The 22,745-nt window shown below is 42.1% G+C and overlaps 1 protein-coding gene across 4 annotated transcripts in view; it reads right to left on the minus strand.

Annotated features, from left to right (window-relative positions):
• Positions 1-2,508: 2,508 nt before the first annotated feature.
• Positions 2,509-22,745, minus strand: part of EPB41L4B (erythrocyte membrane protein band 4.1 like 4B) — a 132,751-nt gene continuing 112,514 nt past the window's right edge. For 2 of the 4 annotated variants that reach the window (XM_083407636.1, XM_083407635.1), the window contains 3 exons: positions 13,620-13,688; positions 7,539-7,705; positions 2,509-4,169 (listed from right to left, as the gene is read on the minus strand). In XM_083407636.1, coding sequence (XP_083263762.1) covers positions 4,100-4,169; positions 7,539-7,705; positions 13,620-13,688 — 306 coding nt within the window. In that variant the 3' untranslated portion in view covers positions 2,509-4,099. The remainder of the gene's footprint in view (positions 4,170-7,538; positions 7,706-13,619; positions 13,689-22,745) is intronic. The other 2 variants (XM_083407638.1, XM_083407637.1) reach the window with 1 other exon arrangement.

A 22,745-nucleotide genomic window follows, 5' to 3' on the forward strand; every position in this document is an offset into this window, starting at 1 on the left:
GGGATAAGCAGTTATGAAAAAGCCCTTCTTGGTTGAATGAGCATCTTATGACTCATGGCTCATGCAAATATGGATCGGCGTTCAATTATCTATCATGGGTATAGGATGCTGTGATTTGCAGAACAGTGCACCCATTGCCTTGGGACTACTGCAAGTAGCTCTGAATAGTGGTAAGAATATTGGCAAACACCAGACAATAGAAAATCTGACTATGATATAATATGCTTCCTGTGGGAGGAAAAGAAGCAAACGGAGGTGCATTGTACTGTGATTCCCATCCCAGAAACCTGTGGATGTGCCTGAAACTCTCCAAGATATGAAAGATAAACAAGCTAACACAAGTCAGATTGTGGGAAGGGAAAATAAACATGACTTAACAGGAAAATACTGTCCACAATATTTCTAGACTCAAAAAGTCTCCCACAATGAAACAAGTGGAAATGCAATTCTTTAAAAAGAAACTGAACATGGATTTCCAAGTCCTGAGCGTACTTCCAAACAGGCTATATTCAGCCCTGATAAAACTGAACTTGGGCTGCTATAGAGGCCTCAGGGAGTGCAAATTTGCAATAGCTTCCACCAGAGCTGCTAACTGCAGTCCATTCCAAATGGGCAAGTCTCACCTGGCTCATCGGCACGACTCTTTTGCCAGCCCCAAAGCAAGTTCTCCTTGGTGATTCTCAAAGAACGAGCTTTATGACTTGTGATGTATGCAATCAGTCAGTGAGGCATCTGATATGACATTTGATCAATGGGAGCCTCTGTTAGTAACTCAAAACACTCTCAACTACATGCAGAATTAAGCCTGCTTGGGTGATAAGGAGTTTCTAGTCTCTAAAAGACTGGAAATGAAAATTTCCCAGTCACTTGTTCATCTCTTTCAGAGCATGTGTAAAAAGATGCGTAATGATAATGTTTTATCAAAACTTCCGTTCTGCAATTTCAGACAGAAAAGTGATTATATACAAGGAGCACAGTGCTTTGGCGGAAAGTCAAATATTTAGCATCTATCAGAAAGGTGTCACTATTGTAATGTTCATTCAGTCTTGGTATCTGCCAGGTAAATGTAGCTGTCATCCACTAGGCCTTTACCCCTGGGTCATTCCAGATCAAGGGAGCCAGCATTTTTACCTTATGTCATTCAATTTTCTGCATAATTTGTACACTTGTTGAATGATCAAAACTAAGTTTAAATCTGAAATTTTAGCTTTTTATCTCATCCTGTTTGTGATTTACGAGGGTTTGAAATTTCAAAAATTGACCATTTTGAACTACAGAAAAACCTTAAAAGCTCAGACCAGCATTGAGATACGACAAAACTAAAAACACCAATCACTTCAGAACCTCACAGGCTTTAGTATGATATATCACAAGATGGACTTTAAAATTTAAATTTAAGTTACAAAATTTTAAACAGTGATAAAAAAATTAATATGATTAACCATTTTAAAAAAGATTGCTTTCATTATTTAATATTTCTAAGATCTACCTGCAAAACTTCAACTTGGGATCTCAACAGGATCATATTGGAAAAAATGCTTTGTACATACATGTCTGCCTCATTGGGTTCTATATAGGATAAATGGGTCTTCATGCAGTAAAATATAACAGAAGAAACAAGACTTCAAACTATAATATCAGTTACTTCAGGCATTTCTTTAGAAAGTTATGCAATTAAAAGGTATCTGAAATGCTAGTCAGGCTTTTCTTTTGAAAATCTGTTCCAAAGTAGAGTGATAGAATTACTGCTTTGAAAGAATTATTGTTAGTACTTCATTTCATGAACATTAAAACAAAATTCATATAAAACAAAATTATGCCCCAATAAGGCAGACATGTATGTACAAAATATTTTTTCCAGTGTGATCCTATTGAGATCCCAATATGAAATTTCACAGGTAGATCTTAGAAATATTAAATAATCAATACAATCTTTTTGAATTTCTTAAATCATATTAATTTTTAATCACTTTTTAAAATTTAAAATTTCGTAATTTAAATTTTAAAGTAAGTCCATCTTGTGACAAATTATATTAAAGCCCGTGAGGTTCTAAAGAGATTGGTGTTTTTAGTTTTGACGTATCTCAATGCTGCTCTGAGCTTTTAAGGTTTTTGTGTAGGCCAAAATGGTCAATTTTTTGAAATTTCAAACCCTCATAACTCACAAATGGGATGAGATAAAAAAGCTAAAAAAAATAGATTTAAACTTATTTTTGATCATTCAACAAGTGCAAAAATTATTAAGAAAATTGGATGACATGAGGGGGAAAAGTTGGATCACTTGATATGGAATGACTCCCCCCCTCTCTATTGTGTGCTTTTGTGTAGGAGGAGTAATGCCTATTTAACAGAGTTCAGAAATACAGCAGTTTAATATCGTAAGTGGCAACACCTATTTAATACAGTTCAGGCATACAGGAGTTTAGGAGACGCTTTACATTATTGGTGCCTATTTTGAAATTTATTCAGGTGCCATAAATCACAGAAGCCCTCCCAACACTTACGCCATTTTATCACAAGTTCTTCATCAGTAGATTTTCAAAAGATATTCAGTTTTCACTCCTTACCCTAGTGTGAAAGACCTGAACCTGTTCTGCTTATCGGCTATCACCAAGGTTTGGGTAACCCGGTGCTTGTTGGACCGCCAGAATAATTGTTGATGTTAAGAGTACCAAGAAAAAGGGTTATATCTGTAACAGAAAAACAGAGTTACCAGACCATATAAAGCAAAAATTTCTCTAACTGATGACTAACGGTAGTTTCAGAATTGAACTACACTTTTAGGCACTGCTTAAAATTGGGAAGACAAAGTTTTCTAAGAAACTTGACCTTTAATAGTGTATGTTCTTTAAGGCCTTAATATTCACCAGCACTTACATACATGCTTAACTTATATGCATGTAAGAATTTCAAATGTGGTTTTCCATGGTATGTCATGTAATTTCAGAGGAAAGCCTTTCCTTGCCCTCTGCTGTACATTGTAAAGGCCTTTGGCTATGCACAATAAATTGATTGAAGTTGAAATTCGCATGCAGAAGTTTGCAGATTAGAATTTCACTTAAAAATCTAATTTTCGATTTTATTTGGTATGATAACATGGGGATCAATGGAAGCAAACTGGAATAACTGAAAATTGTATTATTTTAATATAAAATTGAATTAACAAGGTTTTTATTTCCTGAAAGCGTAGGTGGGTTTGTGCATTTCCTCCTTGTGTGATATTGAAGTTTGGAATTTTAAAAAAGCAGCTTTTATTTTTCTATGGAGACTAACAGTCCTAGGGTAAGATGGAATCACAACTCCTCCCCACCCTTCCCCTGCCACCATGTAGAAGAAGTATTCTATAACAAACAGCCATTATTTGTTTAAAAAACAAAGCAAATGAACAACAGTAGACTGCTGCAATTTTCAGATCTACAAAATGACCTTTTGTATACGCTATCAAAATATTCTGCATAATATTTATCCCTGTGCAGTTATTAACATATATACAGAATATTGTTTCTTAATAGAAAGCAATATACATATAGGAGAAATCTAGGAGAAAAAGAACACCGTGTGTGTGTGTGTGTGTGTGTGTGTATTCCTCAGTGTTCCTCTTCATTCCAGATTTACCAAAAATTCGCCTCAACTCGATTTTGTAGTTTTCAAAAATCGTAACATTCAGCAGAAATAAAAGACAGACAGAATCATAGGCTGGGCTCTGAAGAGAGGCTGAGGTTCAGGGAGGGGCTGGTCCCAGTCCGTTTGAGTTCCCTCTTACAAACCGCTCTTGAAACTACTCTCTGTTTGAAAAGCTGTTTGCCATGCGGAAGAGAGAGGGGCTGCTGTCTGAGGTAAAATACTGAATTCTAAACCCCTTTTTCACGGGGTGTAGAACCACTAGTTTCATGGTTCTTTGGATCCTCGCCAGAGTAAGAAATATACAAAGATAGTCCTTGAATTAACTCTTTTAGCCAACTGATTAATCCAGGATTGTAATATATCATATTGTAATGATACATTATGTTGCGCACACACACAAGCAAAGGAATGTAAACAGACAGAAGGCACGAAAAGGCCCCAATCCATTCTCTGAACGAGACAGAAGTGAGAAGTTTCATAATTCTGTCATCAGCAGTCTTTTCATCAACTTTTCTCGCTCAAGTTCCCGCCTTAGAGTCTCAGCACTGTGGAATGAATGAACACACAAAGCAGTTATGGGCAGAAGATGCTGCAGATTTCTGTTAAAATAATTAACATTCCAGTAACACCAACCATAGAGAAAGGTTGCTTTTTGATCAAGTAAAACATCTTGAAAATATTCCACTGCGTAAGAAGAAATGTGACTCACATTGTGAGTTTAGTAACAAATACACGCCCAATCAAATCTCTTTCAGCAGCTTCTTTCCCCTGAGGTCGCTAATGATCTACTGAGCTAGAGTAAGCCTAGAGCATAAACTAATAGGGTTGTATTCAGTGGGAACTTTGTGCATAGGTCTTCAAGTGCTGCTTACCCCATTTTGGATGGGTGACAACTGCAGCTTCTTGCAGTCCTACACCATCCCTGGGCAGCCAGATCATGCAGGGCCAGATGTTAATCCCCCCCACAGCTGGCTGCATTGCATTATGGGATTGCATGTCAAATCTCTTGGTTCAAATGACCCCTAGTAGGCAGAGCCTCCCTGGTGGGCCATGAGTTAGACGTTCTCACTTGGCTCCCTCAGTGACAATAAAAGCCGATCACGTCAGTGACCCTCAGCACGGTCAGCAGCACGGTCAGCAGAAGCCTAACCCACCCCCGGTTAGGCTACAGTGCTTTTGTTTAACCATCTTTTGCTTTCTAGGTCATTGTCAGTTGTATTAAGTCTAACCATATTTATTTTACAGGTAGGTTCTAACAATGTTTTCTTTCTTGTACTGCCTGACCTTGCTATGGTTACCAATGGTTGCCATATTTGGAGCTGAGAAGCCATTTTCCTGCAAACAGATAGACTCCGTTTGCAGGTTTTGCCTTCCCCATAGCAAAATGTCACATAGCAAAATGGGTGAACTGGTGCATCGCCCTGAGTGGAGCCTGCAACATACTTGGGGTGCCCCATTAAAGGGGTCTTGGTGGAAGTCTCTGCCCAGTAGCCAAGTGTGGGGCAGACAGGTCATAGAGCTTCCAGCGGCAGCCTGAGTGCTGCAAGCCTTTCCAATAATATACAGATTGATCTGGTTTCTGATCAATAGTATGCCCCACTTCCTTATGACTGTGCCTGTAGTGTGAAGGAAATCTATATGCAGGGGGACTTTCTAGTTCACTTTATGGCCTATTAGACTCTTGGAATTTAATTTTTGCTAGAGTTTGCATGTGGAAGGGTTGGTATGAACAGAGGAGAGCAAGAAGAGAGAGGCAGAGATGTGTTATCATTGAGGAGGAAATGGCAGTGGAGAAACCTATGAAACAGAGGTAAAAACAAGCTAAGGTGGGTCAGAGAAGCAAAGAAACAGAAAAGGGTTGAAGGACTCAACAAGGAAACAAGGTGGGTATGACAATATGAGGGAATTGAGAAAGAATTGTCCAGAAAAGGACTAGCTAGCTAGTCACTCCTCCGAGGAAGAAAGCAGACAAAGGCTTCTGGGGTCAATTACCTCACTGGCGGAACAAAGAATAGGAATGCAGTGGTACCTCGGGTTAAGTACTTAATTCGTTCTGGAGGTCCGTACTTAACCTGAAACTGTTCTTAACCTGAAGCACCACTTTAGCTAATGGGGCCTCCCACTGCTGCTGGAGCATGATTTCTGTTCTCATCCTGAAGCAAGGTTCTTAACCTGAAGCACTATTTCTAGGTTAGCGGAGTCTGTAACCTGAAGCGTATGTAACCTGAAGCGTATGTAACCTGAAGCGTATGTAGCCCGAGGTACCACTGTACATAGAAAGTGCAACAAAGGGTTTTCTATGATGAGATGGAGCCACTTGGGAAAGTGATGCTAAGATGGGGAATTAGCAGGGGCTCCTTGGGCACAGACTGGCACGCCCATCTCTTTCAGTCCTGGAAAGCATCAGCTGCTGAGGAAGAGAAATCTGGATCAGGAACGGCTTGACCATTTGCTACCACACCATTTTCTCTTCTCTGCAGCTGCTGTTTGGCCTTCCACAGAAATGTTTGTGTACCATTATGAAGACACAACTTTTCCTTAACAAGGCAAATAGTAGCTGTTGGGTTGGCAGCAACTTTCATTAGAAAAATTGGGTGGGAGTGGAAGGTTAAGCTACCCTCCCTGTTTGCCATAGGCCCAATCTAGAGCAGTCCTTCTGCAGATGCAATGCACCCATCGTCCTATCATCTTTTAAACATGAGGCCATTTTTGGATGCCAGTGTGCAGGCAAGTGTGAAAGGCTCACCACTAGCTATCCCTGGAGAAACCTTGGGGCTCTGAGGACCCCGAGACCCGCAATGAGGCAAGTCTCATAGCTATCTATTCACTTGGGGTCCCCCCCCATATAACCCCTGACAATCTACCTCTGCAACAGGGCCACCCTTGGCAGGAAAAGAACAAGATTCCTCCCCCCTGATGTTCACAATACTTCACAAATAATATAAGGCTACTTCTAGAAAATGACACAGAAGAAGGGATGACATATATCTAGCTAGTGCAGTTCCAAGTACTTGGCATAAGTTACCATACACTGTGGAGATAAGGATATTGTGCCAGGCGGGTCACAGAAAAGTAAATGAGGTGGCAAGAATTCTGGAAGGATAAGAGGCAGCGGGTGAGAAAAGGTGTAGTTTGAGGGGGAGAGAGACCTTCAGTGCCTCAGGTGATGGGAATTGGGCAAGCAAACATCTCAGGTAGGGATTATATCTGGATAGAAGAGATGGGGCATTTTAAAAGTTAGAATGAGAAATATCAGCAGGAGAGCACTGAGACAGATCAGAAATCCATATAAGGATTTAAGGAGGGTTAGAGGAGAAACAAGAAAGGTGTGGCACTAAATTGCAGGTAGAACTGAGTGGACCAAGGTGAGAAGATGGAAGAAAAGAGAGGCAAAGATTTCAATAGTTTGAGAGTCATTTAGAATGCAAATCAAAGAGGCTTCACCAAGACAGAGAAGAAGGGCTGTGCTTTTGTGTAATTTTGTAAAGGGATAAGTTAATATGGGAAAGTGTGGCAGGTGTGGGCATTTTGAAGGGTTACTGCTACAGTAAACACTGATTAATACCCATTTGTATGGAAGAAATCAAGATTTTCATTGACATGGAAACACTCCCCTGATTTAACATCTTCACACTATCCCTTATCAGGTTTCTCAGCCGACAGGTTGTCATAGCAACTTAAATATAATTAAGCATGAACATTCTGAAGAAGAGACAATGGCTGATGAGGGCTTGAGCATGTGGGAAGCCCAGGCAAAACAGCAGCGCCTTCCCTCTTCCTTCCCTGCCCCCAGGCTCTTGCTTTGCTTCCTCGACCCACATCTGAAAACTGGCCCCATGAGACACGCTTATTGACTGGTGAAAGACTTCAGAAAGAAAGCTACGTAATACTTCCGTGGAATGGTTGAACAGTACCTGTCTGCCAGAGAAATTGGTTTGTGAGATGAATAGATGGTCTGCACCGTTGGTGTCGGAAAGGTTCCCACCAGAGACTTTGTCACAGATGTTGGGGCAACTGGTGATAACATCTTTGGAGATGACTGTACTACACAGCATTGTTGCTTGTTGTCTATGTATTCTGCCTACAAATGAACATAAAAGAAAAAAGAGGTTTGTTGTATCTTTCCCTCTTCCCATTTCATCCACACATTTGATATCAGCAATGGTCTTTTAAAAATGGGCGCAGCTAGATGTCAAAAGGCCATTGAGCCAAAAAACTATGATCATAATGATTGTGATGAAGAGGACCATCCAGATTTTTAGGCAAAGGTTCCTTAGCATAGTGCACTTGTTGAGGATAAAATTCAAGTTCATTAGTTTTTACAAACCTCTACAGAGTTCTAAGTATAAAGTCTCTCCTAAATTCTGTAATAATTTCTGATACTTTTAACTGACAATTTGGTCAGGCTTAAAACTGATTTCCCCAAACCACCTGCTACAATGAACCTTAGGAGAAAGATGCTATGGGTGATAGTCAACTACCCTGTTTTACTCAGAGTAGACCCATTGAAATGACTGACATGAGCAAGAGAGGCCCATTGATTTCAATAGATCTACTCTGAGTGAAACATAGTTGACTACCACACCCTATATGAACATGTAGAATTTGAAATTTTAGACTAGTAATAAACAGTGTTATTTATGGTACGACGTTGGGAATGTATGGGGGCAGCATTGGGGGGCCTGGAACTCAGGGTGTGCATGACTGGGCATCTGCTGAGGGTCCATACAACGGTGGTGCGGAAAAAGAGCAGACGCTGCTGCTGCTGCTTCCTTGCTCATTGTCACTCTGCCTGGCAGTGGAGCAAGTGGAAACAGCAATGAGGAAGAGGAGCAGCAGCAACTGGCGATAATGGCAGTGGAGAGGGAGACTTGCCGAGAGAGAAGGGCCCTTGGCAGGTGCCTGACCCCAAAGCCTTCTAAACCCTGGATCCAGCAATGGTGCCACTTTTAAGAGCCAGCACCTTGGGGGTAGGGGGAGGGTGTTCAAAGGGGCGATGTGGAGGCGTTCTTGCAGATGGCACACCCAGGTGACAGCAGCTGAGCTGCAAGCCCAATGGCAGCTTTCCACACCCTTGACGTGCTCAAGGAGCTCCTGCTGTTTTATCTGAACAAGGCCAGGATATTCTCTCTGCTCTTCACACCTTATTCCAAAGTATATCAAATGCTGAAGTTGGCCAATGTCAAAGGAGAGGGAAATCTGAAATTGTGGGGCACATGCACAAAGACATATATGCATGCATGGCCAAGCAACCCTTTTGCTCCCAAGGGCACATTGGGTGGTGGGGACTCAGCACTCACAGATGTATGCAGTACAGACATATAAAAGCACACGCCTGCTCACCCTCGCAGACACACACACACAGAGAGAGAGGGAAACAAAGGCAGGTGTGCAATGGGCAGGGATACTTTGTGCCTTCCCTGACGACTGGTGCTGGGAAGAGTTGAGGAGTGTGCTGATCCTACCAGCAATCCCATCGCGTATCTCCCCTACTCCTCAGCTGATTGGTGCTGGCCATTGCACTTCTCTCAGCCTGTTTGGTGGGCTGAGGAGAGCATGGTTGCAATGAGAAGGAAGACACAAGGAGAGAGTCATTCCCATGTAACTTCCTAATCATGTAAATCACGTTCCCACAGTCAGCCCTGTAGGGTTCAGCTGCCTTGCTGTAATGAGAAGTGAGAAACTGATGATGCAGTTCTGGATACTTACTGATCTGACAGTGATTACAATAAATGTACAGTAATTGCAATTGATGAATGTTTCAGAAAAGCCAGCAACCAGTAACTGTTAAAAAAAACCCATCCCAGATTGTTTTGGTTTTTTTAGTGATCATCTGTGCAATCCCACATATGTGTGCTGTGCAAGGAAGATTGTTTGCAGATTTCTAGAGCTAGGTTAGCATTTTGACCGGAAACCCAGCTCCATGCATATGCTCAAGGGGGGTGGGGCATGGTTCCTGTCTTCCTGCTCAGTTCCTAACAGACTGTAGCCCTGGCTATATATGCAAACACAGAGCAAAAGCAGGACAACAACACCACCTGCAGCAGGAAAGGAGGGCTTCCAACCGGATGAGCATTACTTACCACAAGCCCACCCAGCTGGGCTACAGAGTTCCCAATCAGGCTCTCTTGATGATGTCTGTTGGACAGCAAGCAGGTGCAGTTTGGAGGGAACAGCCTCCTGGGCCAAACTGGGACGTATGCCAAGTCTAATTTGGCCCATTGGCCAGAAGCTCTCCATCCCCGGGTTTGAAGTTCTAGCCATGGAGTCTGAATTTATTTATTTATTACACAGTCACAGTCTAAATATGGAATGTAGGAGGGTAGCAGACTGTCAAAGCAGTCTTTACCAAGTGCCATGAAGGCTGCTCCTGGGATTGCCAGGGTGCAGAAATATACAATGTTTGATTCAACACTTCTGAAAACATAAGATATGCTGCCTTTATCTGTCCCCACCCTTAGGTGAAACACACAGGTTCCTTGGTAGGTGGGAAACAGATGCAAAGAGGAACTGTGCAGTTTTTATATTAATAAAGCTGGGCATTAATTTTAGGTGATGTGTTGGATTAAAAAAGGTCAGTGGAAGCCAAATTGGAAGCCAACCTAGATAGCTTTGCCTAGTGGCCGAAGGAAATGCTCCCTTGGATAATCAAGTTCCATCATAAGATAGAACAAGATACTCTTTCTCCATTTTGGGATCCTGCTGTTGAACAACTAAACTCAGTATCCAAGTCCCACCAAAAAACAAAGCTATACCTCTTACAGCATCATATAAAGAGACTCAGCAGAGGAAAATGTAAGTACCATGTTACAGACTGTAAAACAACTACATGGTGTTGTGGAAGAAATCAAGGGCAAACACACAATGGCATTCATACGCGATGTCTCAGACACATTACTCTCACATTACTGCTTACCAGTGTGCTCCCACTACTAGTTTCGGAAGCTGCATTGACACCATGTTAGCCACAGTCCATAGCGATCCTGTCGTTTCATGACAAATACTGTTGTGTGGTGCATTTCCCCCCAAAATCAGCCACAGTTCAGGTAGAAAACTCAAACCACATCCCTTTCATATTTAAGAATGGTGTGATCATTTGAGACAGCCATCATGCATGTGCAGATAAGTGCGCGCACACAGCCGGCAGCTTTGTGAATGGAAATTCAAGGTGGGCTGTTGCAGAGCCCCCCCTGCCCCCTCTACAACACTCTGGAAATGTGTCTTGAAATGCGGCAGTGGGAAACTATTTTGCTGTGTTTTAAGCTCCTAATGTGAACATGCCCTCCGTGTCCTATAGTGTTCTCATTATAATCCTTGAGGCCAGAGCTGATCTAGGCAGATTAAGAGATAAAGCAGGAGAAGAAACCAGGGTGTGTTTTTGCCACCAGAAAGCAGAAACACCTGAAAAAGAACTATTTAATTTGGAAAACTGAGCAGCAGAAACATCTAAACAGACAAAGAAGAAGTCAAGGTTATAACAGATGAGTCCACATATGAAGTATACTATAGGATGGAGGGGGGCATCTACAAGCTGCATAACATAACAAGCAGCCAGGTATTGACTTCAGCACAAAGGACAAGATTATTCTAGCAGATGGAAAATCATAATCACAGAGATTATGTTGCAACACACCATCAAAGCAGACAGATCAGATTTTCATGAAATATGTCTTATTTGTCCCAGGCTAAGAGGGAAACCCTCTGTGAGGGAAATGCCTTGTTAGCAACTGTCTCATAGTGTCCTCGCTCCAATATAACTGGACTCAAAGGTGTGCGTTACTTGTTGGATCAGTGCCTTAGCTTGCTTAGGCAGGCTGTTAAGACTCTTGATCCTTTTTGCCTATGTACCATCACGGGTGCAGCCAGGATTTATTGGGGGGGGCATTATCCTGGGGGGCAGAACTGAGTTATCTGTGATGGAATTGGTCAGTTAGTTAAGATGGGGGGGGGACAACTGCCCCCTGGCTACCATACTGATTTCAGCATTAAGTATTTTGGCGGGAACTATACTCTGAGTTCCTCACGCTCCAGTCAGAGTCAGGACAGCTGCCACCAATCTTTCAGTATAATCACTAAAAAAAATGCCCTCCCTAGTTAGGTGCTTTTGCCTCCATCATTATTAATTTTCAGGATGAACTTGTAAACAGCCTTGGCAGCTGAAGAAAAAGTGACCGAGATGCAGTGGAAAAGGTGATATAGAGAATAATCCATGTGAAATTGCAACGGTCAGTAATTAAAGATAAAAAGGTAAACTGATTGGGCTGGAGTTGCCTCCAATAGTCCACCATCCTAGAAGCAAGGGAGAAAGACCTAATCAACGCCTGCCTAGTTTGAGCTCTGAGAATGCAGCCACTGTGGGAGTGCAGGAACCACCTTGAGCATAGCTGAGCATAGCTTGGGCTTCCCACCAAAGTGTTAGCCTAGCTCTATGAAGTTCTGGTGGCATCATATGCAGCCACAGAGATAATATGTGAAACTGCTCAGAGGCCATGAAGAAGAACGAGAGGAAGAGCTGTTCCTCTCTTTATAAACCCAGTTCTTAAAGGAATATAAGATGAACATAGAAGAAAAAACTCATGCTGATTTTTTTTAAAAATTTGCTCTTTAAGAACAACAATGTTATAAAAGAAAAAGAAAAAACCACAACAGCTTTTTGTATAAGCCAAAAATGAGACACTTTAAATAAAGAAGCATTGAAAGGATATATACACATATTGGCAACCAAATGTGACTAAGCATAAGAGCAAAACATTCAGACTGAGAAGCTGAATTGCAGGATCTGTCCATCCTTTAAGTACAGTTATTTTTAGCAGGGGTTATAAAGTGCTGTTGAACATAGAACAATTTGGGTGTTAAGAAAACTGAAAGAGAAAGTCCCCAGTACTGGACTTCATGTATAATATATTATCAGATATGTATACATACCATCATACATAATGGTATATGTTTGCCATTCAAAGTTGCTTAAAATAAAGCTGGGTTGAAATAGAAGGTACAAAATCCCAACCTTCACCTGTGTGCAGTGATTTTTCACACCCCTTTGAAAAAGCAGGTGGAATCCAGCTGACATCCAGCCAGGCCTAACTGATTGGCTGGGGCCAAATGTAGATCACGTGCCCATTGAGATGTGCATCCAAATCATATTCATTCATTTGATTTGATTTTTATAATTTCTGTCCTGCCACATGAAACGTAATTAAAAACAGCACTATTACAGAAAAAGGAACCAAGATAAAACACAGAGCAGCAATATGAGCCAGGTTTAAGCTTTGCTTGAAAATACAACAGTGAGAAGCCTTGTGTGATTTAAACGGTCTTTCTCTAGTGCCAGAAAGACACCAGGAAGGCATTTCAAAACTGAGAAGCCACAACTGAAAAAGCCCTTTCACATGTTCACAACCATCTGATGTCTAGACTGAAGTCACATGTGTGTGTGTGTGTGTGTGTGTGTGTGTGTGTGTGTGTGTGAAATGAAGCTCAGAAAGGCCTGGGAAACAAGGTTTTTAGCCAGTGGGCTTATGTGGGAGATGTCAGTTCTTAAGGTAGTCTGGTTCCAAGCTGTTTAACGCATCTGAGGGCGCAGTGCAGATGAATCCCATACTCAGATCCAAATACAAATGCCATTTTGTGCTGCTAGTTGTGCCCCAACTAGCCATGCAAAACTGCATGAGGTTTGAGCTAGATAAGTGTGAAAGTCTTGCTAGGGGGGACAAAACCACCCCCTCACGGCATCGGCCCAGATGTTTCAGCACAGTACTGCCATAAACTGAAGAAAAGAACATGGTGCAGTTATTAGAAATGGCTAAAGTTGTGGAGATGTTGCCCCTTACATTGGATAAGATGGGATTGCACCTCTATGCTACAGAATCGCACGTGTGTATCTGTATCTTTCTTCATGGCTGCAGACTGTTGACGGAGCAGGAAGCTTCTCTGGCAACAACGGCCATAGTCATGTTAATGTTAAATGCAGTTTTTCAGTTGCATTTTCTACTTACAGAAAACTGTGGTAGTGTTGGAAAAGGGTCGAAAAAGGGTTTGGATGTAGCAGCAGGGAATGCCTTTATCTTTAAGGAAGATAAAGAGAAAGATGTTACTTTCAGAACACACAAACAAAATGAAGCGAAGCGCTGCAAGCTCCAGCATTATGTCCGACATACCAGAATGGTTTATAACAGCACACAAATTAACTCTCGCACCCTGACACACATGCAAAAGCTAATGGTGGGGATTCAAAGGTTCACAGAAAGAGAAGGTGGACTGCTTTTATTCATGCAACCTGTTTGAGAATCACTCCTTGAAGTACACATTATATACGCCACAATTGTAAACAGTTTTGATCTGCTCAAGAATAATAACAATGTTTTAACATACCAGGAAGGTCTGCAAATCCCGTCATGCTACAAACCTGTTTTCACTTATTTTAGTTAGGGGAAAAAGAGTGCAGAAGGCAGGTTCTCATAATGCTAGAACTCCTGGACATCCAATGAAGCTGATTCTTGGGAGGTTCGGGGTGGATAAAAGGAAAGCACTTATCCACACAGCACATAGTTAAACTATGGAACTCACTTCCACAACAGGCAGTGATGACCACCAACCTAGATGGCTATAAAAATGGATTAGATAAATTCATGGAGGAGGAGAGGGCTCTCGATGGCTCCCAGCCCCAGGGGCCAGACTCTGCCTCTGAATCCCAGCTGCTAGAAACCACACTAGGAGACAGTTGCTCTTGTGCTCGTGTTCTGCTTGCAGGTTTCCCACAGCTTCTGGTTGGTCATTGTGAGAACAGGATGCTGGACTAGGCCCTGCAGGTCGTCTTCTTCTATTCTTATGAGTCAGACCTGGAATGGTCCCTTCTCATAAGAGGAAAAGTGAGGGAAAGACTTACAATTGCACATATCTAGCATTTACCATTGTGGTGTTACAAATACAGTCCTGTTTTGTACTGTAACAAATGACTTCAACCTCAGCCAAACTATAAGATTTATATATCAAAGCTCCTTGACCAGAACATGCAGGATTGAGTCTAAGAGCCATAAATCCAGGAAAAGGATGCAGTTGGCAGATTTATACATGAACTCCACCCTCAGCTGAAAATACAGGTTAACACAAGAAAAAGTGACTCAACACTTTGCTTCAAAGATGGAGAACCTGAGCCCTCCAGATAGCATTGGACTCCAACTCCCACCAACCCCAGTTGCCATGGCCAATGGTCAGGGAAGATGAGAATTCTATTCGATCAAAATTTGGAGGGAAGCAGGTTTACATGGCAATTTTGTTTGCCATGAGAACACTGTTGCTATCCCAGTGTTTCCTCAAGTATATAATCTCTGTGCAAGTGCTTAAACAACTCTGATTGGAATGAGGTTCCTAGGTGTATACACAAAAAGACTTTATCAACATAAATGGTTATTCAGGCTTTGCATGTTTGCTGAAGGAAACAAGTGTGTCCCTGCCCACAGCAAACATAAAGATCTTGTGAAAGCAGTTTTTTGTTTTTTGTTTTTACATTAAGTTAAGTACTGTGAGAGGCCGTTCTTAATATTCAGCCTAACTTCAACTCAATGCCAACACTTCTTTGGGCACACAGAGATGCCCCTACATTGGTGCAGATCACCTATTGGGATTGAGAAGGATATTAAATAGGGGTGGGCATCAACCATTTCAATGCTTCAGGGGGGAAAGCAAGATTCAGCTCAAAGCACTTTGGAGGTTGTTCAATTCAGCTGATGTGGAAACAAACCTTTGTTTCTTCCCCATTAACTATTATGGGAAAATAAAAAAATGACTTATTGCCAGAACTGGATCAGATTTGCAAGCATATTAGTGCCTCCTGAGTGGATATCTACCAAATTACAAATAGGTCCATGGGGTTTTGGTGGGGTTTTTTTGCAGTGGGCACCTTTATATTTATGACTTAAAAGGAACTGTCCTATAACTTTTAATTGTTTAGCAAAATTGCATAGAATTTGCAGGTATCTGCCAAATGTCAAATGAACAGTAGTACTGCTTTCTTGGTAAGGGCAGCCTTTCTGTTTCGAAGTGGTTTAAAAAGGATTCACTTAATCCTTAGTCCTAGAAAGTTAATGGCAAGATTTGAATCAGGAACTCATTGGTTCATAGCTTTGGGGGGGGGTTCTTTGCCACTTTTTGATCTTTACACCACCTTTTTAATTGCACCCCATGTGAGTTAGCAGTAGTCGGAATCTCATGGAACAGAAGCTCTCTGACACTTTCACTGCTTTAGTAAAGGGATTTGAAAATCAGTGCCTGTAGTTTAACTAAACGTGGTCTTTGAAGAAATAAACATACTAAGTAGAAAGTGAATTCAATGAGTTCCTAATTCAAATCTTGCCATTAACTTGATTTTTGAATCTGCAGATAATCCACACATTTTCTTTGTCGTTCTTTTGAAAGGACAATTTAATTGCAATACATACAATACCTTATTTCTATTGTAACCACCATCTTTTAAGCTGATTTATGAGTGGAGGCATTCTGAGGGAGCAGACACTGGGAAGTGAGCACACACTCTGAACAAAAAGGGAAAAACAAGCACCCAATGAACCCTCCCTCCAACAGCCTCTTTACCAGCCCTACTCCACAAGAGGTAGCCCCACCTGAGATGCCACTCTTGCAAGGCATTCCTCCAACCTTTCCGCACAGTGGCCGTCTTTTCAGATCAGGTGAAATATTATTCAGATCAGAGTGAGCTAACCTCCCAGATGCTTGCCTCATCCAATCTGTTCCTTCTCCTCTAAGGATTCACCCTCCCCTGCTGAGATGGGCATCAGGTGCACTAGGCGAAGGGAAGCAGCTAAGCCGTTAATTCATGCAGAGACCACTCACTTTGATCAAGCGAACCACTGATGCGGACATGACATCAGTGATGGAAACCAGGGGAACTGTACTGCAATTATTTTTAACAGATCACATAGCCCAAGACACAGCAATAAATAGCAAAACCCAGCTGTACACATATACAGTCATCCCTCACAGCTGAAATTTCTATGAAGTCAGATGATTGAAGCTTAAATTGCTGGTTTTTGACTGACTTTAGAATAAGGATTGTGGAGGTGCAAGAATAACTTTAAAAAGTTAAGGTCTTGTGGGGGAAGGGGAAGTGGCTAAGAGTGTATTTATTAATGTGTCAGGTGTGAGGTTGTTACCACTCTGAACAATGCTTTGGAAAGCATTTCAATATCCACAGCCTGTTGCAAGTGACACCCAGGTTTCCTGAAAGATTGCAATCTCCCTTTATGAATCTTTCTAGGTGCCAAGATCTTCAGGTGAGAACCTTATCTCGGTCCCATCAGCGTCAGAGGCAGTGTTAATGGTGACACAGAGAGAGAGCCTTTTCTGGGGCTGCTCCCAGATTGTGGAATTGCCTCCCAAGAGAGATTACACTGGCTTTCTTAGGACTTTCCTATTCAGAAAGGCCTTTGAAAATCCACTGGGCTCCCATCACGGCAACTGCTGTTTTCATGCTGCTTCTAATGTGTTCTGTTATATTTTGACCTGTTGTTATTATAACTGTATTTTTAAAATGTTGTAAGCTGCCTTGAGTTCCAACTTTGGAGAAAGGTGGGATATAAGTACATTAATTAAGTAATTAATTAATTAATTAATTACTGTAGCTTTTGTGATTTCTCACTGTTCAGGAAAATGGGGAACATGTGCAACCATATGTATAACCCATTCTCAGGTTTTAATAGACTTATTGTTTCTGTTTTTTGTCTTGATGAAAATTATGTTTTATATTTATGATTTTTGTCCTACAAAATTGTAACAGTGAGAAAACAGGCAGCATATACTGGATGCACAGTCATTGTTTCTCCACCACAGTAGGAGCAAAAGTGCAGTTTGGCCTCTTATTCAAAACTTCTGCCTCCTAGAAAATTTTACTAGGAGTCAGAAATTCATCAGCATTTCTCGTGCCTTTTTTATCAATAAGAAATTAACTTCCACTAATATTTTTCATTGTTGGATGAATTAGTAATGCAGCAGCTGTGGTGCTGGTGCAAGGAGTCATTTCAGAGTCTAGGCAACAGGCTAGCATAACCCAACTACCATATTTTGTCTGAGAAATGCACATGCTGGAAAGAAAACCTATCATCATTTAGTGGACTCCTAAGTACAATGACCGACCGCTCCCCGCATAAAAACGGGGGGCGCCCTTTGCGTGGACGCGCGCAGCCCCTGGATCTGGAGCGGCTCCATCAGCATAGGCTTGACTTTGCCTTCCCTCAGGTGGGATACCTGGAGGTCTCCGCCTACCTCAGTCAGTTGTCCCCACCTGGGGGAAGCGTTGCCAAGGAGACCGGGCCAGGTAGGGGAGGGACTACCTGCCCACACAATAGAGGGAGGGAATCCTCACTTGGCTCCAGAGCTTCTCCCACCCTACCCACCCTCAGTTAATGTCTTCTTTTGCAGGTTAACTTTTCTTCACAGGCTTTGCAGGTTAACTTTTCTTCACAGGTATGCGGGTGCTGCTACGTTAAGGTCGCTGTTAAAGGGCCGGAAAGGAATTCCCCTGCATTGGCAGGTTTTGCCTTTCCCCTAGCAAAACGTCACAACTTTGGCAGTATCAGGCCTTGGGCGGAAACCTTTAGTCCATCTTCCTCTTTGCGGCGGCAATACCAGGGTTCCCCATTAAAGGGGTTTCTGAAGGGAGGCTTTGACCGTACGCCGAAAGGTCGTCATTGCTCTCCCCTGCGGCGGCGGCGTAACGGGGGTGGCTATCTCTGCTTGAACATATGTTCTCCAGAGCCGGCCCATCCCCCACACAAACACTGGATAACCCTGATGCTCCCTAGGTCCCCGGCTGGGGACTGGGGAGGGAGAACGCCCAATGCCTGAGCCAAGGTCTACCCACATTTGAAATTTAATAAAGTTGTGGCCAATTTAATCCCATAGCACGTTGTCTTGGGTCGTTATTCCACATGACGGGGGGGACCGCTCGGGATCTGGGGGACTCCGCCTGTCCACGCAATTATAACTACCGTAATTACAATCAGGAAATGAGAAATCATGGTTACCATGGGTGAGAAAAGAGGATTGCATCTATACTGTATATAAACAGAGCTGGATATTAGGTATTTAACACACATGTGAATGCATATTTAAAAGCACATTGGACTCCATATCCCATTTAGAGCAATACAGTGCAGACAGACTGTATCTTCTCTTGGATGTATACAGTGGTAACCTTGGTGTATGAACTTAATCCGTTCCTGAAGTCCGTTCTTAAACCAAACCCATTTTTAAACCAAAGTGCACCTTCTCTAATGAGGCCTCCCGCCACCGGTGCCCTTCCACCATTCGGCTTCCATTCATAGACCGAGGTAAAGTTCACAAACCGGAACACTACTTCCAGTTTTGCGGAGTTCATAAACCTAATAGTTCGTAAACAGGACTGTTTCTAAACCGAGGTGCCACTGTAGTTAGCGTTGCATAGAATCTGTATTATCTTTATATCCATGGCTTCCAACCCAACTAGTAATATGTTTCCATAACCTTGTTTACACAAGGAGTTCCTTAGCTGGATAACAACAATTATCTTTAATTTTTGCAATGTCAGTGAATGCAAATTAGCAGTGATTCATTTTGCTAGACTTACCATCATTTCCCAAATAATATGCATTTTTTCATTCTTCCATATTATACTTTTCACCACATCATACTGGTTTATCAAGAGAATGGAACTTGCTGTTCTCTGAAGAAAACATGACTGCATACTTTCGATAGGAGCATTATCTCATCCTATTTTCACACATGGGGGGAGCAGACACACACTTACATTTCTAGAGACAAAGCCACAATAAATGTTCATGGCAATCATTATATAAGTTAGTGCAGTGTGTGCTGTTTCCTGTGCGTTTCCTGATTCTTAAGGAGCTGAGGGGGTTTTCCATGTAATATGCAATGCCATATGCAATGGCACAGATATCCATCAGGTATAGAGCAACAAGCAGCTTTTATAAACTAGAAACCAGAGCTCTAAATCTACAATGGAAAAAAATCCACATTCTGAGACACTGATGTGCATTGATTGTTTTGCTATTAGCCATACAGAATCTAATTAAGAAGCTGCAATTTTAAAGAATGCTTCATCAGTGTGAGGCACTTCACAGAAACTCCATAGAAAAGATGAAGAAATCTGCCATGACACAAATGAAGCGAGTGAGAATGAGCCTCTATGTTCCAATAGTTTTGCTCCCTCCAGTATGATCCTTTATGATACAGTGGAAGCTTTTATTGAAAAGGGCTGGTAAGGTCAAATTGCCTATTATGCATGGATGATGGAATTAGTGTCTGCAGAAAGAGATGGAGAAACAAAGGAATGCATTAGACAAACTGTTTGCAAGGTCAAGAAAGCATTCCGTCCATATAATTATACAGTGATGGACCAATACGATGATGCTACAGTCAGCAGATGTCACTGAAGGGTTGCTTGCTTGCTTTTTTCTAATGAATTTTATGGGAATGAGGAACTTCAGAGTGGTTGATCTCCTTCCTTACCTTTAATCCCACAGATCATATGGCAGAAAAATGTTTGTTGCCAAGTACACTCTCAACAGGGAGCTGTAATCAGTCATTGCTGAGTGTACCTGTATGATGGACTTGTTTCAAAACGTGTTTCCCTCAGGAGCCGGCTGCATGTTACGCACCACTGGGCACAGAAAAGCTTCCTTTTGCTTTTGACTTTTTTAAAAAGGAAAAGCAGCTTCAGAGGGATCAGTTTAGCAGATGGGGAGGCAAACTAAGGCCTGGGGGCCAGATCCGGCCCAATCGCCTTCTCAATCGGCCTGTGGACGGTCCGGGAATCAGCGTGTTTTTACATGAGTAGAATGTGTGCTTTTATTTAAAATGCATCTCTAGGTTATTTGTGGGGCATAGGAATTTCTTCATTCCCCCCCCCCCAAAAAAAATTATAGTCCAGCTCCCCACAAGGTCTGATGGACACTGGACCGGCCCCCTGCTGAAAAGGTTTGCTGACCCCTGGTTTAGCATGAAGAAATGGTGAGGTAGCAATTGGCCCTTTCTGCATCCAAGTGTTTCTGTTCCCCAAACTGTATCCTCAAGCTTTTCTAGGAAAAGCTATGGTAACGGGGATTTAACTTGTGCATTTTGTACATGCATACAGGCGGTCCCAGGTTACTTTGGGAGGAAGGGTACGCTATAAATTGATGAATGAAGTGGATTGAATCTAAAAGGCCCTTGATTAAACAGCCTTGGCCCAGTATACTCTCCATTCCCATCACTCAGCCTAGACACTGGGGTCTTCCTCTGAGGGTCTTCTGCTAGTTCCCTCATTGCGAGAAGTCAAGTTACAGGGAACCAGGCAGAGGGCCTTCTTGGCAGTGGCACCCTCCCTGTGGAGCACCCTTGCATCAGATGTCAAGGAGATGAAGAATTACGTAACTTTTAGAAAACACCTGAAGGCAGCCCTGTATTGGGAGGTTTTTAATGCTTGATGCTTTTATTATGTTTTTAGATATGCTGTAAGCCACCCAGAGTGGCTGGGAAAACCAAGCCAGGCAGGTGGGGTATAAATAATAAAAAATATTATTATTATTATTATTATTATTATTATTATTATTATTATTAGGCTCCACATATAGAAGGGCTGCTTCTGACTTAGCAAAAGAGCACTATATGATAAAATGGACCAACTCTGACTTCCATTTCTGTTCTGCACCAGGAATGGACGACTCCCTCAACATTGCAGGGAAACACAGACGGAAATTAAGAGAATGATGGGGGTAAAAATATCATTTGGTATTTGAATAACTGTATTAATTGGGAATGAACTGGTATTGTTACAATTGGGCTATTATTGGATTAATGTTGGAAAACTAATAAAAATGTATTTGGCTCTAAAAAAAGAGGACCAACTCTAAAGTTGGAGTTAGATTTGTCCTAGTTCTTCTGTAAGAGTCTGCAAAATTAGCATGAATGCAATTTGTGCAATGCAATTGCATTTTGAAGTCTGGGGCTTTGCAAAGGCAGGGCTTGCAGCTCAGCTGTGGCTCTGGGGTTATTTGCACTCCCTCGCTTGCATCACTGAGGTAGTTTGTATTTATATACAGTGGTGCCTCGCAAGACGGAAAACCCGCTAGACGAAAGGGTTTTCCATTTTGGAGGTGCTTCGCAAAATGAATTTGCTATGGGCTTGCTTCGCAAGACGAAAATGTCTTGCGATTCCTGGGGGTTTTTTTCCGCTCCTCACCCCCTTTTTCTAAGGCACTAAGCTGCTAATAGCCTTTTAGCAGCTAATCCGCTAATCCCTTAAGCCTTTAATAGCCGCTAATAGCCGCTAAACCGCTAATAGCGCTAATCCGCTAATGGGCTTGCTTCGCAAGACGAAAAAACCGCTAGACGAAGAGACTCACGGAACGGATTCTTTTCGTCTTGCGAGGCACCACTGTATATATACTATATAATCAAGACAGGCAAAGGGAGATAATGATTTATTTATTTTTAAACCAACTGTTTTTAAAGCTGTTGTGGAAAAAATGTGTGTGTTTGTGTGGGGGTGAAACAAGTGGATTTCCTTTTCGGAGTTACCTCCTTCAGGCACCTCCCTGAACTCAGAAGCATTAAACAATTATCACCCAGTGGTGCTTGAAAGGCATGCTTGGAAAATACTAGTTATCTGCATCCATTTTAGTACAGCTTCAGGCCTGGTTATAGCATGAAAACTGTCTTGGTTGACCTGGCTGGTGACATTTGTTGGGAGAGACAAGGGAGGGACTGAACCCCTGCTCAGTCTTCTTGACTGCTAAGTGGTTTTCAGTACTGTTAACCAATGTAGATTTCAGGAGAAACTCAGAGAGGTGGGGATTAGGGGCACTGTACTTCGCTAGTTCTCCTCATAATTCCAGTGCCATTTCCAAGAAAGTAATATTGGTGGGCCACTGAACAGCATTCTGTCTTGTCCTCTATGCTCTTTAACATCTATCTGAAACTGCTATGAGTTGTCATCAGGAGATCTGGAACAAGATGCCATCAATATATGAATGCAATTCAGCTCTCTCTCTCTCTCTATTCCATCAGAATCAGGTGAAAGGTTCAGGTACTAGAATGCTTGGAGATGGTGATGGACTGGCTGGATGTGCAGC

The sequence above is a fragment of the Podarcis tiliguerta genome (assembly GCF_965153285.1).
Source record: "Podarcis tiliguerta genome assembly, chromosome: 13".
NCBI lineage: Eukaryota > Metazoa > Chordata > Lepidosauria > Squamata > Lacertidae > Podarcis > Podarcis tiliguerta.